This window comes from Bufo bufo, chromosome 3 (genome assembly GCF_905171765.1).
Source record: "Bufo bufo chromosome 3, aBufBuf1.1, whole genome shotgun sequence".
NCBI classification, from domain to species: domain Eukaryota; kingdom Metazoa; phylum Chordata; class Amphibia; order Anura; family Bufonidae; genus Bufo; species Bufo bufo.
This window is the reverse complement of record NC_053391.1, coordinates 614,907,796-614,927,146: the sequence shown is the minus strand read 5'-3', so window position 1 is coordinate 614,927,146 and position 19,351 is coordinate 614,907,796. Positions and strand designations below refer to the sequence as shown.

General features: G+C 42.6%; 1 protein-coding gene across 11 annotated transcripts in view; it reads left to right on the top strand.

Moving 5' to 3' along the window:
• The window catches only part of NEK5 (NIMA related kinase 5), a 103,032-nt gene that overhangs the window by 64,146 nt on the left and 19,535 nt on the right, over positions 1 to 19,351 (top strand). For 4 of the 11 annotated variants that reach the window (XM_040426059.1, XM_040426056.1, XM_040426057.1 and 1 more), the window contains exons 12-18: positions 160 to 322; positions 3,698 to 3,761; positions 6,695 to 6,796; positions 10,794 to 10,877; positions 11,535 to 11,633; positions 12,811 to 12,891; positions 14,453 to 14,542. In XM_040426059.1, the coding sequence (XP_040281993.1) occupies positions 160 to 322; positions 3,698 to 3,761; positions 6,695 to 6,796; positions 10,794 to 10,877; positions 11,535 to 11,633; positions 12,811 to 12,891; positions 14,453 to 14,542 (683 nt within the window). The remainder of the gene's footprint in view (positions 1 to 159; positions 323 to 3,697; positions 3,762 to 6,694; positions 6,797 to 10,793; positions 10,878 to 11,534; positions 11,634 to 12,810; positions 12,892 to 14,452; positions 14,543 to 19,351) is intronic. The other 7 variants (XM_040426060.1, XM_040426063.1, XM_040426062.1 and 4 more) reach the window with 7 other exon arrangements.

Sequence of the window (19,351 nt, the reverse complement as noted above, 5' to 3'; positions counted from 1 at the left end):
CACAATCTCATACTGATAACCTATCCAGTGCATAGGTCATCAATATGTTGTTCCCGGAGAACCCCTTAAAGCTGTGGAGAGGAATATGTTATTGAAACTAGAAACATCCAGAAAATACATTGTTTTTTTTGTATTGATAATTTTAATTGGCTCCTACTCAGAACTGGGAACACTGGGTGGAAGAGAAGCAATCTCCTGGAAGGATACATGGACATTATGACCATTATCATGCCAGACTTAACAACATACAGCAAAGACCCTATGAGTATCAAGGCAACTATGGACCACATGGGAACCAAAGAGCTGATTCCCCGCAACAGTGGTAAGTGGCCACTCAATGAAAGGGGGGACAACTTTTAAACTTTCGAGCTAGTACAGTTGCGCATGGCGCCCAGCTCTCACAGTTACATTCAAAGGTGTAGCTTCATATTCCTGAGTGAATAATGGTGTTTTTACCTACCAGGGATTGGGTGCCGCTGATATCTCTGAACCCTCTATAGCTACGTCCCTGGTCATAACGATTCTGTAATCCAGGAAAATAGGCTACTTTCACATTAGTGTTTTTTGCAGATCCGTCATGGATCTGCAAAAACGCTTCCATTACAATAATACAACCGCATGCATCCGTCATGAACGGATCCGGTTGTATTATGTCTTCTATAGCCCTGACGGATCCGTCATGAACACCATTGAAAGTCAATGGAGTATATCTTCTATGTACTTTATCAATAGCCTGTCTACATTCAGTGTGCTCCCTGTGCTGATGAATGGCAGGAAAAGTCTGCGGCATATTGGTACACCATAGACTTTTTCCAGGGTGCCCACAGAGAGGGCTCTGGGTGCTGCTTCTGGCACCTGTGCCATAGGTTCGCCACCACTGCCCTAAACCCTGCCCTAAAAGTCATCCAGAAATTAGTAGAATTTCTCAGGTTGTATCTCAAGGTTACGTTTGTGAATTTAAAATTCCGGAGCATCTTTTCTTATGACTATATAATGTGCTGTTCCTTTATTATTCCTGACAGAAGTTATGAATACATTGCCAGCAGTATGCAAAGAACGTCCAGGTTACCAGTTGGGGGTGTGCACCTGCACAGTCTGACGCCATCTAATCAATGCTGCCACTGTGCAGGGACACACCTCCAACTGGTAACACCCATCTGAACCTTCATTGAAAACTTCTAGCAATTCATTCAGAATTTCTAGCAGTATTAATAAAGAAATGGCACATCATAGAGTCATAGGAATCTATGCTCCAGAATTGTTGTTACATGGGGGATGCAAGTAGTTACTAAAATAGACATGTCAGGAGAGGGCACGGGTTCTCTTTAAGTACATGGTCCTCCAAGGTTGGGAGTAAAATAGAGAAAGATGGTTGATGGATTCTGAGACTTTCTCCACTCAGTAGTGGGATAATATTATTCATGTATCTATGGATAATTATGCAATTTTAGCACAGCGTGTCGTACAGATTTTTGTTAGGGCTCATTTACACTACCGTAGTGTTTTGCGGATCCGCAATTGCGGACAAGAATAGAACACTATGGCACACCGTGTGCTGTCCGCATCTTTTGCGGCCCCATTGAAATTAATGGGTCCGCGCCCGTTCCGCAAAATCGGATGCGGACGCATTCATACAGTTGTGTGAATGAGCCCTTAGTCATAGGCTTCATCACATTCCATGTAAAGTTTGTACAACGAAATGGAGTGAAGATCCATTATGTATAAAGTGTAAAATCAATGAGGGTACTCCAGTCCACCTTATCTGGAGGCGTTCTAAGTAGAAGTGAGACGGGTCGGACATTGTTGCCTATTAAAATCTTTTATGATGATATAGAAGTTGGATTGGCTGGACTGGGTATTCTTGGGGACACTTCCAGGACAAAAGGGAAAAAAACTCAGAAACCTTTTGCCAGAACTTACATTGAATTTGTGGCGCTTTGAACGAGTCCTCTCTTTTATGGAGAAGGCTGGTTAAGAAAAATATAATGTATTAGAGATATTTTTATTAGGAAAAATTCTATAGTATTTGGGTTCCATGATTAAAATTGTGTTCCAGAGAAGAACAATTGTTATTTCAGGCCCAGGCAGAACTGATATACTGAAGTGTATTGTTGTGTACACTGCACCAATATTACAGTGCCCAAAACAGTATTATAGAGCCCATGTGTCGGTACCATATAATGCATAAGTACGGTGATTCCATCACATATACTAAATACTGCACTATTTAGTCCAGTAAAATGCTGCATTTTCTAACAGAAATCCAACAAATCTCATTATATGTTGTATCTATCTCATATCTATGTTATATTTATCACTCTGTCTGTCCATATCTGTCTGTCTATCTGAAAAAAAACGAAGCAGCACTCCAGAACAGGGAAAAGGGTGATGAATAGAGTTGAGCGAACCTGCCTTTTGGCATACAACACCTCACAGTATACAACACCTCACAGTATACAGTAGAGCAGTATAGCACCTCACCGTATACAGCACCCCAAACTATACACGATACAGCACCCCACACTATACAGTACAGCAGTATAGCACTCCACAATATACAGCACCCACAGTATACAGTATACAGCCCCCCACAGTATACAGTACAGTAGTATAGCACTCCACAATATACAGCACATACAGTATACAGCCCCCCACAGTATACAATACAGCAGTATAGCACTCCACAATATACAGAACCCACAGTATACAGCCCCCCACACTATACAGTACAGCAGTATAGCATTCCACAATATACAGCACCCACAGTATACAGCCCCCCCCACAGTATACAGTACAGCAGTATAGCACCCCACAATATACAGCACCCACAGTATACAGTATACAGCCCCCCACACTATACAGTACAGCAGTATAGCACTCCACAATATACAGCACCCACAGTATACAGCCCCCCACAGTATACAGCCCCCCAATGTATACAGGCCCCCACACTATACAGCCCCCCACTATACAGTAGTTTACAGTATATTAGCATAACAGCCCCTGTCACCTTTTTCTGATGTAATCTTCACAAAAAAAGCTCCACAGTTAAGGCAAACTTCTACAGCAACACTCCTGGTAGGACCTTGATGACCTCATAGCCATGTGACCAGTAATATTGCTAGGTTACTGGTCACATGGTGATGATGTCATCTAAGGTCCTAGAGAATCACAGCTCTCACAGTACGCTGCCTGGAGTGCCGGCAGGCATGGCAGCACCCCCTGTGTAGCTGACAGCCTGACACCCGGGGCAGTGGCTAGCAGGGCTCAAGAGGCAGCTGCCTTGGGCCCCCCAGGAGCAACTGGGCCCGGGGCAGCTGTCCCTTTTGCCCCTTGTTAAAGACGGCCCTGCCGGCATTGAATTACGGTACGTTATGGATTCCGTAAGAATGAATTACTTAATGGATTTTGCTTAAAACCCGAACTTGAACCTGCAGGTTCACTCAACTCTAGTGATGAACCCCCTTTATTCTCCCCAACACAATGAAGACCTTCTCACTCTTCAGTCTTGGAGGGATTGCTCCCAATTTTTTCTGTACTGATTGTGCTGCTGCTATCTATCTATCTATCTATCTATCTATCTATCTATCTATCTATCATCATCCTCACTCTACATGCTGATGCCCACTGACCTGACTTTTACTATAAATGTACTGTAAATATGAAAACTAAGTAACCAATAAATCTTATTTCCAAGGAATGACTATCTACAGAGGAAACAGGAGGCAGAACGGATTAAGATAAAGGTTGAAAAACAAATGGTAAATAAACTATATATTTTACAAGTTTGGGTTAATGTGAAGATTTACTACGTGACATATAAGCTTTAAAAGGTTTAAAAATCACTACACACAGCAATACCCAACTTAATATGTCCGAAAATACAATATGCTTTGCCGGGCCGGGGCATGCACACTGCGATGCCCATTGTGGGTACGGCATCGATTCAACTAGTGCGCATGCGTTGGCCTAGTGATGCAGTGCACAGGTGCGGCATCTCGGCCGGTGTTCTGCCAGATTCCTATACCTTGGCAGAATGCTATACCCGGAAATGATACAGACGCAACGGAAGTGACACGGCCGCATCGGAATCAGCTGGAGGAGTGTGTGTGTGGATCTGCACTTGCGCAGATCCACTGAGTTTGTAAAAATAATTGCACCGCCGCGGGAGAAGCACCTACTTCATTTGCATGCGCGAAACCATACACCGCGCGTGCGCACTCAGGGACCGCACTCAGCTCTGCTGTGTGGTGACCCCACCACCCCAATATCCTGCACTCAGCTCTGCTATGTGGTGAGGCTGAACTGTTCCAGATGATGTGTCCGCGCGTGCGCACTCAGGGGTAGATCTGATGGAACGTTTTGCACTGAAAAATCTACCTACCCCTGAGTGCGGTGTACGGTTTTGCGCATGCAAATGAAGTAGGTGCTTCTCTTGCAGCGGTGCAATTATTTGTACGAATCCAGTGGATCTGCACTTGCAGATCCACACACACACCCTCCTCCAGCTGATTCCGGTGCGGCCGCGTCACTTCCGGGTATAGGAATCTGGCAGAACACCGGACCTAGGGATGATGCAAGGGAATAGGAGGGCGGGCAAAGGAAGAGGCTGGGGAGGAGTAATGCTGAAAGAAGGCAGAGCAGCCTGGGCTCCTACACACTGAACGCCGCCCCTGGGCCCCCGAGTGCTCATTTGCATATGAATTAAATGTCGTTTTTCCAGCTTCTGCAAGTGTAAAGAAAATAACAAAGGTACCATTACATTCATGTATAGGTGTGCTACAGAGCCATGTAAGCGCTGTATGTGGTCATATAGTAGTGAGAGACCCCCTTTAGCTTTGAATGAAACTGGGTACACACATAATTGTTCCAAATCAGCCTGTAGTCTAGGAGGTGAAGAACTCTTTACAGCTTTTGTTATAGCAGGTCCTGGAATAGGGGTAGTGGGTAATGCTATTGGCGCTTGACACAGAGGAATAGACTTTCACTGTAAATTGTGAATATGTATTAGGCTTCTGTTAACATTTACATCTGAGCCTCCATTACAGTTGCAGAGACATTGGGGTTTGTCAAGTGCCGCTGGTGTCTGGCAAGCAAATATAAGCCACAATGCAGTTCTGAACAGAGTCTTATAAATAATAATGCAAAGGACTAGTGGAAAACATAAGAGAATTAAATGAATGATTGTAAGGTAATACTAAGGTCATCATCCGGAACCACAGCCAGCAAACTCAAAAACTGCTACAAGTTGTCCTTAACCTAAGGCTACCTATAGATTTTTAACCAGAGCCCATTGCAAGGCTGGAGAACTAGGGAGCTAGGTTATTTCTGCTGAGTAAGGTAACAGAAAACAGGTGCAAGCTCAACAGTAGCAGACCATCCAGAATGACCAGGGAGGGTTAAAGAGTAGTCAGTAAGCAGATCAAAACCAGGAGAGACAGATACAGACAAAATCAGCAGACGAGAGGGTTATCCATATAGAAGAAAAAGACCGGCTCTCACTTGCTAGTAGTATGATGGGGTGTTTAATGCCACATTATAACCTCATGTGACGCGTTTCGGCTATAACAGCCTTTCTCAGACATACTACTAGCAAGTGAGTGCCGGTCTTTTTCTTCTTTAAGTTATTACGGAGTGCCTCTCCTAAGACGCATGTTCCACGACGATACCGGAGTGCTGACTTACATTATTGCACAAGAGGTTAATCCAGTCAGCTGTCAGCATGCTGAACTTTACCTACTGAGGGTGAGGATTCTGAAACCGCTTTAGACACTAATAAGATTAAATCTGAAATATTTACTGTAGATAAGTTGCTAAATGGAGACCATCATCTGCTGACAGATCTGTTATGATGCGTCGCTCTTTAGAGCTTAGAGGACATAATGGTGTCCCGCTGCGAACAGGGTGCAAACTGCTTGTAGACAATTTCCAGGAAGCTGCAAAGTCAGAAACGGAATAATAAAGTGTGGGGATTAGCTGTACAAATGGTAGGCAGTCGGCAGGATTGGATGCAACATAAGGGTTTTATTGGAAAAAACACAACTCAAATTTGGTCCAACAGGATGGCTTGGCTTCAGCCCATCAAAGTTCAGTCACAAAGCACTTATCTTCAGCCCTCATGTGTCATATAACAGTTCAATTGTTAAACAGGCAAAATACAGGAGTCACCTTTGTGCAGAATCTTGTCTTTTCCCTTCTCAGGAACACTGTGGAGAGGAATGCTCCCAAGTCCTCTGCAGACCAACACCAAACACATACTGACAGTGTGTCTTTTAAATTAGCTTCCAGCTGGGTGAGGTGGTAACACAGGAGATGGAGTATGGGAGTGACCTTCCCACCCAAACTCTTCAGTCACTCCTAAATCCCGGACCCAAGTTCCAGCTACCACAAACTCAGCAATCTAACATCACTGGTTGCCATTTACCTCCGGGATTTACATCACTGAGAGCAGCAGCCTCAGTGACACATACTTGCCATCAATAACCTCACCCTTTAGATGCTTGCAAAAGGAACAAAGGAAAAAGGTAATGGAGTTATATAAGACTCTGTTCACATCAGCGTTGGCGGTCCCTCCATCAGGTTTTCATTACTTTTTAAGGGCCAGAACAGCATAGTCTTCTATGCTTCTTTTTTCTTTGCTTCATTTATTGATAGACTGTTGTCGTTGTTGTTAACTATTGGTGTTTGTGTCTAGGGGCTCCGTCCTTCCTCTGCCGATCATTATGGTAAACATATTCCAGTTTCAAGAGTGGACGTGCGGGTTGACTATCCAGTCAGACATGCTAGAGACCAGGAGGTACTTTCATCGTTGTAGTTTAGACTTGCATATTTGAGGATGATAAAAGTTTACAATCTAAATTTCACTCAGACTATGATCAGCCACTGTAGTAGTCAGTTGTAGAGATGGCCATGTGCATTCTAGAAGTATTCCAGAATTTAGCATACACATACATTGTATACTTGATTCTGAAGAGCAGGCATCCATTCTTGAAGGGCTGCTCGTAAGCCAAGGCCAGTTGTGTCTAATGGAAAATCTCATGGGCGGACATAACGCTTGTGTGACAGGTTCACACACAGGGGCCCAGAGAGGTGGGGGCGTATTCCTTCCAATGAGTAGTAACCGTTCACAGTGATCCCCGGCAGTGTACGACATGTATCTATCTATTAATGACATGTAATGAGTGAGTGATGTGTGTTCGGCATATGTCTTGTGTGGGTGACTTGTGCAGCATGTTTCTAATATGTGAGTGTGTTTTTGGTGGCTAAGTGGTTAATGTGTGGTGTACTATTATACTATTACTGTGTGAGTCACTAGGGAGGAAACTTACTGTGGGGTTTCCACTAAGTTAAACAATGAACCCTGTAGAGTCAAATAGTGGCCAGGAAGTCATCATAGCGGTCTGGGCCCGATAGAGAAGAAAAATAAAAGTGAGAAGACATCACCTGTAAGTCAATGGATTTAACTGTATGTATTCACTTATATAAGGTCTACTGGGTGATTATACTCTCTACTGCATCTGTGCAGTACTGCAGTTACTATATGGGCACTGTATTGTGATACTATTGGTTATATTGATCACTGTGATAGATATATGTGATCATGGTGTGGCAAAATTATTTGTGGTATTATTTAGTTAGTGGTTGTATGATTCAGAGATATGCAGTTATATATGCATTAGTGCTTATGACGGGATACAATATTTGGGAGCAGGCCTGATGTACTATATCTATAGATACATGCACTTATTGACAAAAGAAATATCACACCCAGATAGAAATGTTGGATTGCTTCAATACTCAGCAGGCAGTTATGTCAATGATTGCAGGTGTGGTCTGATTAGTCGCTGGGTCTTGCTGGATGAGTGTTTGTCTCTTGTGCTCTGGCAGCAGGCACAGTTTAACCGCGCCCAGGGCCATGGCCTCTGCATGCACCATCAGCAGCACGGCCACTTTCCCGTCCCTTACTGCTTGCCTTGAGCATATTAAATGGTATATATGTTTGCAAGTATGTCACACGTACAGTAGGTTTTGTAAGTGTTTGCGCAAATAAATTACACAGAATGTCACAGATATTTAGGATGCGCAAACGATATACAGGAGATGTAGCGCAGGTAATGTCGCTGTGACCAGCAGTAAAAAATTACAGAGAATGTCACAGATATTTAGGATGCGCAAATGTTATACTGGAGATGTAGTGTAGGTAATGTCACTGTCAGCAGCGGCCAAGCAATTGCGCTGAATTTCACAGATATTTAAGATACGCAAATGTAACACAACAGATGTAGCAGAGGTTGTGTCACTGTCAGCAGCGGCCAAACAATTGCACGCAATTTAGCACAGGTTGCACTAATAATATATATTGCAGCCAGATGAAACAATAGTCCTTAAAAGGACTTTTGGGTCTCTAACACCTTTCACCAGTAAACTCTGCCTGAAAAAAAAAAAAAACAATTCCCGTCCCTACACTATCTGTCCCTTCTGCTGCAGCTCTCCCTGACTAAGACTGAGCCAAACCAGGTGTCATCGGGTGCTATATAGCACCCGATGACGCGTTCCAGCCAGTCAATTACCGTTATGCCAGTAACCAACATGGCTACGGCATCACAGTGAGTGCCAGTACGTCCCCGCACGTTTATTAGCTCCATAGCAGCCAACAAACGTGCGGGGAGGAGACTCGAGCATCGTGCTAGAGCACACGCGGTGTTCGGCCGAACACCGCCATGTGCCGAGCATCGCGATGCTCGAGTCAAATATAGATCATGTTTTGTGTGTAGAGAGTGACAGATGCCTTTGCGTTTTTGCCCCTGAATCATTAAAGGGGTTGTCCGGGTTAACCTGTTCTTCACCCCTCCGGCCCTTCCGAGTTGAAATGCTCTGATGCTCCCCTTGCCCTGTACTACATTGCACAGGGCAAGGGCTGTTTGTTTAGATTTTTACACTGCTAGGCAGAGGCTCCTGCCTAGCAGTGATCCTGGTGACGTCATCAGCACTAATGGGTGATCTTTAGCACTGCCCTAGGCTGTTTTACAGGCAATGCTAAAGACTGACCATTAGTGCTGGTGATGTCACCGGAATTACTGCTAGGCAAAAGCCTCTGCCTAGAAGAAGCCCAGTACTTCACTGAATATGAAGAAAAAGCCCTTGCCTATGGATTTTGTAGTTTCGCTACCAAAATATTTGCTTCATAAATATAGCTCTGGTTCTGAACACCATATTGCTCAATGTATTTACATCGTACCACTGGCATAAATACATTGATTAATCTCCCCCATATAGCTACAAATCCCTGCTTCTCTTCATATACATCACATGATAAAACTGGCTGCCTGCATCCACCACTAGGGGGAGCTCAGTGCATAGTAATTTATACAGTTGCTATTGAACTTATTGGCACCTGTAAAAATCTCTTTGCAGTGTGCTCCCTCTAGTGACGGCTGCTGGAAAATGCCCAGGAATTATGTCAGGAACAGAAGGCGGTCCGTGCCAGTCTCCTCCTTCCCTAGTCCCCATTGTGTGGTCTCCATGGTAGATATGCCACTATAGGGAGCACACACACATTTCCTGAACAGGGGCCCATTGCTGTCAGTGTTTGCCCCTGGAAAATCTAGCCCTGTTTTAACTATAGGCACATCACTGTTATGCCCCATTCACATGACCGTATCCGTTTTTGCGCTCCGGCCGTGCGCGTTTCGCATTTTTTGTAAATCAACACGTGCCACCCTTTGTAATAAATGCCTATTCTTGTCCACAAAATAGACAAGAATAGGACATTTTCAATTTTTTTATGCTGGGCTGCTGAAAGGACATATGGATGCGGACAGCACACAGTGTGCTGTCCGCATCTTTTGCGGCCTCGTTGAAATGAATCGGTCTGCATCTGATCCGCAAAACAATGCGAATCCGATGTGAACCAAAAATACGGTTGTGTGAATGAGGCCTTATTATTAAGATAATGCTAACTGATCAGTTCTTTTTATCCAAGAAAACAACCTGTAGGTCATGAGCACCACTATGTTAGGGTGGGTTCACATCACATTTTATGCTTCCATTTGATGTATATGTTAGGAAAAAAAGGATACAAAAACGCAGCACACCACGGTCTTGTATCTTTTTACAATGGTAAAAAAAAAGTATCTTTTTTTAAAGTTTTTTTACAATGGAACTCAATGGTGAACGGATGCTACTGTATGGCATCAGTCTGAGGCATCTGTTTAATCATTTTAATGTATACATTTTTGCAGATGTTAGGCTAATTTCACACTAGCGTTTTTTGCGGATCCGTCATGGATCTGCAAAAACGCTTCCGTTACAATAATACAACCGCCTGCATCCGTCATGAACGGATCCGGTTGTATTATGTCTTCTATAGCCATGACTGATCCGTCTTGAACACCATTGAAAGTCAATGGGGGACGGATCCGTTTTCTGTAAATACAATGGTGTGGTGTGTTTTACCAGATGCTGTAACCACAGAGTTATTCCCAGCCAGAAGCATGAGCATAACTATAGCCATAACAGCCATAGTACTTGCTACATGCCTTACATTTTTGCTATTAATGCTACTGTGTAAATTTTCTTACATTACATGGTGAGGGCTCCATCTTATTTTGCTAAGGGCCCCTATAAATTATAGTTACACACCTGTAGATATGTAGATAGGGCATCTAAAGGAGCCCTTACAGTTTACCTACGATTTATAATAATGTATGATTCTCTGATGTTTTTTTTTTCTCATCTTCAAGAAAGAAATATTTTACATATAATAGTAATTATATGTAAAATCTGCTTTACAGGAACATCTGAGACAACTTGAAGTCATCCGCCAGCAATATCACAATGAAGTTAGAGATATAAAAATAAAAGCCGGTGCACACCAGGTAAAGTGTGTGCATCGATAATATAGATATTATTGAGGTGCCAGAATGAAAGAATTAAAGGGGTTCTCTGCTGTTTTGGGCTCTCTCAGGTCCAGAAGCTAGCATGGTACAAACACTGTGTAGGTTCTGGCGCCGGAGTACTAAAGCTTAGATTCCATTCACTTGAATGGCAGTTTTGCTGCAGTACCTCGCATGACCACTACACAGTGTATGGCGCTCCCTGATTCCTGCTCTGTACACTGTATAGTCTCCAACAATGCGTTAACCCAGTGATGAGCAAACTGCGGCTCTCCAGCTGTTGTAAAACTCCAAATCCCATCATGCCCTGCTGTAGGCTGATAGCTGTAGGCAGACTGGGCATACTGGGAGTTGTAGTTTTGCAACAGCTGGAGAGCTGCAGTTTGCCGCAGTTTGCCCATCCGGCGGGTGTCAGGTACCTATTATGATATTGATGGCTCATCTGGAAGATGGGTCATCAATCTCTGTAGCCCAGAGAACCCCTTTAAATAACCCTGTCTTATTACATGACACTAGTTAATCAATTTTACAAATGATAAAAATGTTGCCAAAGTTTCACTTTAACTTCTAACAAGATTATTAAATGTGGTGTGTATTATTCTATAAATCAACCATTAAATTGTCTGTGACTCTTCACAGGAATCTCCTAAAGTAACAGATGGGACATATATTGTAAAACCAGGAAACAAGGCAGGACAATTTCCTGCAGACCGGCCAGATGGCGAAAAGTCAACTGAGGTGAATGTATAGTCAGTGGCATAGCAATAAGAGTTGTGGAGGTGGCCATGGCACCTCTCATGCCTAAGGGGGCAAAAAAGGCTACCAATGAGTCTATCCTGTCATAAATGGCATTCGATAATTGGGAGCAGTGGCAAAGCTATAGGAGTCACTGTGGTCCCCAAGGGCTCCAGTCAAATCCTCAAAGAGCCACATCCACCTGAAAAAAGCTATAACGTTATGGCCACTAGGGGTCTCACTTCCACCTAACTGGCATTCCAGAAGGTCATGTGTGTCTGCAGACGGTCATGTGTGTATGTGTCCCCTAACCTTCCCCCCCCCCCCTTCTTATCAGCTCTCTGAGATCAAACATAGTGAGAAGTGAGGTCACTTTATACAGTGCTAGCAGATTCCACAGGCTGGAGACACCCACTGCTTCTGAGAGAAATGCATCTAGCTTTGCAAGTGAAACAGGGAATAATATGGCTGAGGAAGAAATTAGGGAATTTCAAAAAAGAACTGCTCCTTCAGTTATGATAACAAAGCACAGCCATTATGCAAAGCCTGACTTAGAATACATCTCACTGATGACATACACAATATACCAAGTCTCTGTTCAGTAAGGAAAGCACTGATATGCCAGATTTAACCATCAGATGGGCTACATTGGTAAGTTAGGGGGAAGTTACAAGTTAGTTTCCACTGGGGTGTCCACTCAATACTCACCCTACCAGCATATATTTGCAAGAATAGGCATCTATCATCACACTAGCTTTGCAAATGACTCCTAATGGTTGCCCAGACACAAATAGGAGCAAAGTGTCTTATGATACCAATAATTTCCCTGTGTAATTGTGTCCCCAATGAGCCGACAAACAAGTAAATTATTGCTTGGCGGCTGGTTTGCATCTTTCATTCAGAAGGAAAAATGGCCAATTATGCAAAGCACCCCCCCCTGTGCAATGAGGAATATACTGCAGATAATTATTACAGCTCAATCAGGGAGGAATGACTGCAGTAGCGATCATTCCTCCTCCGTACACTATGAACCAGCCAGTGAAACCAGCGCCGATTGATATATCATCAGTCTGCTCCTGTCCTGCAGGTAGATCAGGCAATGTAATAATGCTGACTAGTTTCAATGCTAACATATGGTGCTGATAAAGCTCTTGGTGTTTTATATATATATATATATTAGGAGATCCAACTAAATTTCAGTGATATCATCATGCAAAACCGGCAAGAGAGAAAAGCATTGGAAGAAAAGTATAAAGTAAAGGTATAATATCTGTTTAAAGGGGTTTTCTGGGAGTTTAATATTGATGATCTATCCTCAGGATAGGTTATCAATACCTGATCGATGGGGGTCTGACACCTGGCACCCCCGCCGATCAGATGTTTGAAGATGTGGCTTCACTTTGGTGAGTGCTGTGGCCTCCTCCCAGCTTACTAAGCACAACGTGGTACATTGTATAGCGGCTGTGCTTGGTAGCGCAGCTCAGATCCATTCACTTGAATAGGACTGAGCTGCGCCTAGGCCATAAGACGAATGTATGGTGACATCCCTGGCCTAGGAAAAAGACATAGCGCTCACTGGAGTGCTGCGGTCTCTTCAAACAACTGATCGTCACAAATACCGAAAATCAGGCCCCCACTGATTAGATATTGATGACCTATCCTGAGGGTAAGACATCAATATTCTAGTCCTGGAAACCCCTTTAATGTCCTGATTTGTACCACTGTGCAATCTTATTTTAGAATGATGTCACATATCTCCTTTGGTCTTGTAAGGTTAGAGAAGGAAATGCAGGTGTGGGCCAAGAAATATATGGGCCCCAAGGAATAGGGCTCAAGGCCCCTAACTTTTAAGTTTTACATTAGAACATAGTAATGTACAGTCCAGATAGATGAAACGGTAGATGAAACCCTACTGGGGAGAACATCACAACGGATTACAGCCACCAGACGTCACCTATTGTCACTATGGTAGCTGTAAGGCTACTTTCATATGTGCACTTTCCTTTACGGTATTAAAATCCGTCATATGATTTCTGTAAAGGGGTTGTGCGGTGATATAAAACACTATCAAATTTCCATAAATCCAGTCACTTACTTATAATAATGGGGGTCATTTATCAAAGAATGACTTTCATAGTTAATCACTGCACAGCTGTCAAGGGTAATGGGGAGGGGATAACACCAGATAACACACAGGAATAGATCGTCTAGAGTCTAGGCCTCAAACCTAAGGGAGAGGGATGGTGACCTCCTAGGAATCCCTAGACCTCTCCCTGACTCCTGCCCGTATGAGTAGACCCTAAAGGTGGAAATACTCATACACTGGAACCTTAGCCCTGGAGACCCTGGAAGGCCCTAGGAGTGGTAGCAGGGAATGAGACGACTGGTTCCTCCCCAGATGAAGGAACCAGCGTCTCCCTGAGGCCTAGACAACAACACATACAAGTGAACAACAAAATGCAAAACAAAATGCACTTAGCTTAAAGAAGAATGGAGGAGCAGGAGATCCAAAGGAACAACACACCAGCTAAATCAACTCCAGCAGGAAATATTAACCGCATGGTAGGCAGTGTGATTTAGAACTAAATAGAGCCTCAGTAATGACCACAAGCTGCACCTGACAAGAGGTGTAGTCATTATCAAACAACAACACAGCAAGATGAAAACAGAGAGACTGTCAGATCTTCTCACATCTGTCATGGGCTGGAACCTGATAACAGCCCCTTTAAGTGAAGAGCCAGTTAATCTGTATCAGTGCAAGATACAAACTCTGACTGATATTTTTCCTTAGCCCTTATTATATATTATTTTCTATTTTTCAGGGTGGAATAAGATTTGAAATTAATGACATCACTGAAGAGATTCAGATAGACGGTCCTGCCACAGACCACCATAACAGACAAAATGAAGAGGTTAGAGCCACTCTTTTCCTCATAGTTAATGTGACTGTGGACCATTGCTTTATAGCTTCTTATGTAAGATAAGACATGGCATGTGGTTGAGCACAGGTGCTGCCAGGACAACCCAAGTCCATATGCCCTATGTTTGAGAACAGTAGACATTATTTGAAAGCAATTAATGAACGGGATTATTTAAGCTACAGATATTAATGAACTATTTTCTGGATAGGTCATCAATATTGGATCAGTGGGGGTCTGACTACCGCTATCCACACTAATCAGCTGCTGTGGGCTGCCATGGTGCTGGAAACTGGGATGAAGTGTTCACATATAGACGATGGTCACTTGGCTCCAGACTATATAAGAAGGGGTGGGATTTAAATTTTTAACAGGTTCCCTACTCAACGGCGGACAGGCGGCGCCACGACACGTGTTTGCATATACATACACCATATATATGCAACACACATAAATACACCATATACATGGTACACACACATAAATACACCATATACATGGTACACATACATAAAAATACACCATATACATGGTACACATACATAAATACACCATATACATGGTACACACACATAAATACACCATATACATGGTACACATACATAAATACACCATATACATGGTACACATACATAAATACACCATATACATGGTACACTATGGTAGCTGTAAGGCTACTTTCATATCTGCACTTTCCTTTACGGTATTAAAATCCGTCATATGATTTCAAAACTGGAGGAAAACGTCTCAGTTTTGTCCCCATTCATTGTCAATGGGGACAAAATTGAACTGAATAGAACGGAGTCACCAGAATGCATTCCGTTCAGTTTCGTTGCATTCTTGCGCCGCACACAAGCGGTGCAAGCAGCGTTTTTGTGTGCGTCATGGGATACTGATCAAGATGGATCCTGCATTAAACAGAATGCAAGTCAATGGTGCCGGATCTGTTTTCTCGGACATGAAAGAAAATGGATCCGACACCCATTGACTTACAATGGTTTTAGTGCCAGATCCGTCGTTCATAACGGATGCATACGTTGTATTACAGGCATTCTCAACCTGCGGCTCTCCAGCTGTTGTAAAACTACAACTCCCACAATGCCCTGCTGTAGGCTGATTTTTGTAGGCTGTTCGGGCATGCTGGGAGTTGTAGTTTTGCAACAGCTGGAGGGCCGCAGTTTGAGGATATCTGTTGTATTATGACGGAAACGTTTTTGCTGATCCATGATGGATCCAGCAAAAATGCTGATGTGAAAGTAGCCTTATGCTGCAGCACAAGTTTGACAGTACATATGTTATAGACTTTTATTTCTCTAGCTTTTAAGGTTGGCATTGTGCCATTCTTCTGTTGTTCTTCCTGGAAACATATGAATAAATTGATAATTGGGTGTTACTATTCCACTTGTCAATAGGGTGTGTCTCTATACAGTCTGTCAGCAGTGATTGGAGCAGGGTTGCCAACTATCCAGAAATTTCTGGACAGTCCGTAAAAATAGGCATTTTTTTTTTTCCTGTGTCTGTGAAAAAAAATACACCATGTACATGGTACACATACATAAATACACCATATACATGGTACACATACATAAATACACCATATACATGGTACACATACATAAATACACCATATACATGGTACACATACATAAATACACCATATACATGGTACACATACATAAATACACCATATACATGGTACACATACATAAATTCACCATATACATGGTACACATACATAAATACACCATATACATGGTACACATACATAAATACACCATATACATGGTACACATACATAAATTCACCATATACATGGTACACATACATAAATACACCATGTACATGTTACACATACATAAATTCACCATATACATGGTACACATACATAAATACACCATATACAGTACATGGTACACATACATAAATACACCATATACATTGTACACATACATAAATACACCATATACATTGTACACATACATAAATACACCATATACATGGTACACATACATAAATACACCATATACATGGTACACATACATAAATACACCATATACATGGTACACATACATAAATACACCATATACATGGTACACATACATAAATACACCATATACATGGTACACATACATAAATACACCATATACATTGTACACATACATAAATTCACCATATACATGGTACACATACATAAATACACCATATACATTGTACACATACATAAATACACCATATACATGGTACACATACATAAATACACCATATACATGGTACACATACATAAATTCACCATATACATGGTACACATACATAAATTCACCATATACATGGTACACATACATAAATTCACCATATACATGGTACACATACATAAATACACCATATACATTGTACACATACATAAATACACCATATACATGGTATAGACACATAAATACACCATATATACACTACACACACACATACCTTCGAACTTTAAAAAAACCTAAGGAGCTAAACTACGGAATGGAAGCGTTCATCTCCAGCTGCCACTGCCAGAGCACCGGATCGGGATTCAGCCGGTAACGCAGTTCTCCGATCCAGTTGTAATTTTAACAACCGGATCTGGAGAACCTGGGGTAAAATACCAAATCCTCCCAGAAGGAAAACATGTCTGCTACTTAAAATGTAATCATTATTTGATAAATGGTATTAAAATACATACGGTATATCTTAAAATTCAGCCACACTACAACAAATGGAATCAGAAAGACTGTGGGGACACCTGGTGGGCAAAGTTATAATGGCGTCAAACCTAAACCAGATATCAGACTGCCAAATATTTCCCTATATTGAATTCAATATTATTATTATTATTATATTGTATATTACATGCAGTGTGTACAGATATATAATATATACAGAAGTGTACTGATATACCTGTACCCACTGCATCTGTTATATGACGTATAGAGGGGGAGGGGTCTGCCTTTAAGTAAAGTCCTGTCTAAAGCCCACAGTCCGAGAAGATATAAGTGAAGGACATGAACATGTGGAGTCAGGGGCGTACCGCCAATATAGGCAGACCACGCAGCTACTATGGGGCCTGTGGCACGGGGGGCCCAGAGCACATGGAAGGCCCCGCCCCCTAGGTATCCAGACTCAGTCAGTTTAAAGTTATGTTTTCTGAACGCTACCAGCCTACTACTAGTAATCGGCAAGCATTGAGGCGGCCCACCCACTTGTCTTCCGTCTGGGCCCTGCTTCCTCTATGCTCAGGGCCCCCTCCCCCACTGCACCGATGTCTGACCAGTAACATCCAGGCTCCAGGCAGCACAGAGGTCTCTCTCCTGTCTGCTGGGCACTGCACTGGCCAATCAGCATTTAGCAGTGCAAAGCTCCTGCTGCTGATTGGCCAGTGTATTGCTCGCAGCAGGAGGCTCAGCATACAAAACTGTGCGGGTGTGGCAGTTATGTACCACGCTCACGCGCTGCCCATCTGCCTCATCAGCCACCCACCGAACCAGGGAATGGTCACTGAATACAGCCCCAGCATCACCGCTGCCAGCCCAGCAACAGCCGCCCACAGTTCGAGCAGTAAGTTAAAGAAAAGTTCATGGGGGAATTCTTGATGGGAGGGTAGGGGGGAGACAGAGAGCAGCAGCAAGCAGAGTTCCTACACGGTAGAGGGGACACTGTTGTGTATATAAGGCTCATAGAGGAACCCCTATGGGGCCCAGTGACTTCTATGTAAGCCCCTGTGTGGAGTCACTGTGGATAGAAATACATGGAGGCGAAAACAATAATTAAATACTAATAGGAGTTTACTATAAACCACCTAATATACCAGAGTCCACAGAAAATCTGCTACTAAACGAGATAGACAAAGCGGCAGATCATAATGAGGTGGTTATTATGGGGGACTTCAACTACTCAGATATAGACTGGGAAACTGAAACCCGTATATCTCATAAAGGAAACAGGTTCTTGGCAATAACCAAAGACAATTACCTTTCCCAACTGGTTCAGGACCCGACTAGAGGAACAACCATACTGGACCTAGTATTAACCAATAGACCTGACAGAACCACAGATGTGCAGGTTGGGGGACACCTGGGAAATAGTGACCATAAAGTAATAACCTTCCAATTGTCATTCAAAAGTTTCTTCAGGGAGGAACAAAAATATCAAACTTCCAAAAAAATCACAATTTAGCCAACTAAGAGAGGCCATAGGCCTAACTAACTGGGACAAATTCCTCAAAAATAAAAATACAGCCACAAAATGGGATATTTTTAAAAGCATCCTAAAATCTAATTGTGAGAGGTACATACCGTATGGGAATAAAAGGTTAAGAAACAAGAAAAAAACAATGTGGATAAATAGAACTGTGAAGAAAGCAATAAATGTCAAAAAGAAAGCATTTAAATCACTAGAACAGGAGGGTAGGAAAAAAATAAAATATGTAGCCAAACCAGAGACTTAGAGATTAATTGCCAAAGAGAGCAAAACTAACCCTAAAATGTTCTTCAATTATGTAAATGGTAAAAAGTATAAATCTAGAGTAATGAGGGGGGAGTTGCAGAGAGCGATGAGGAGAAAGCAAAGCTATTAAATATTTTTCTCTCCACTGTATTCACTGAGGAAAATAAACTGTCAGATGAAATGCAGAATGTAAAAATAAATTCTCCATTAAAAGTGTCCTGTCTGACCCAGGAAGAAGTACAGAAAGTCTTAAAAAGATTAAAATAGACAAATCGCCAGGACCAAATGGCATACACCCACCGTTTCCTAAGAGAATTAAGTAATGTCATAGCCAGACTC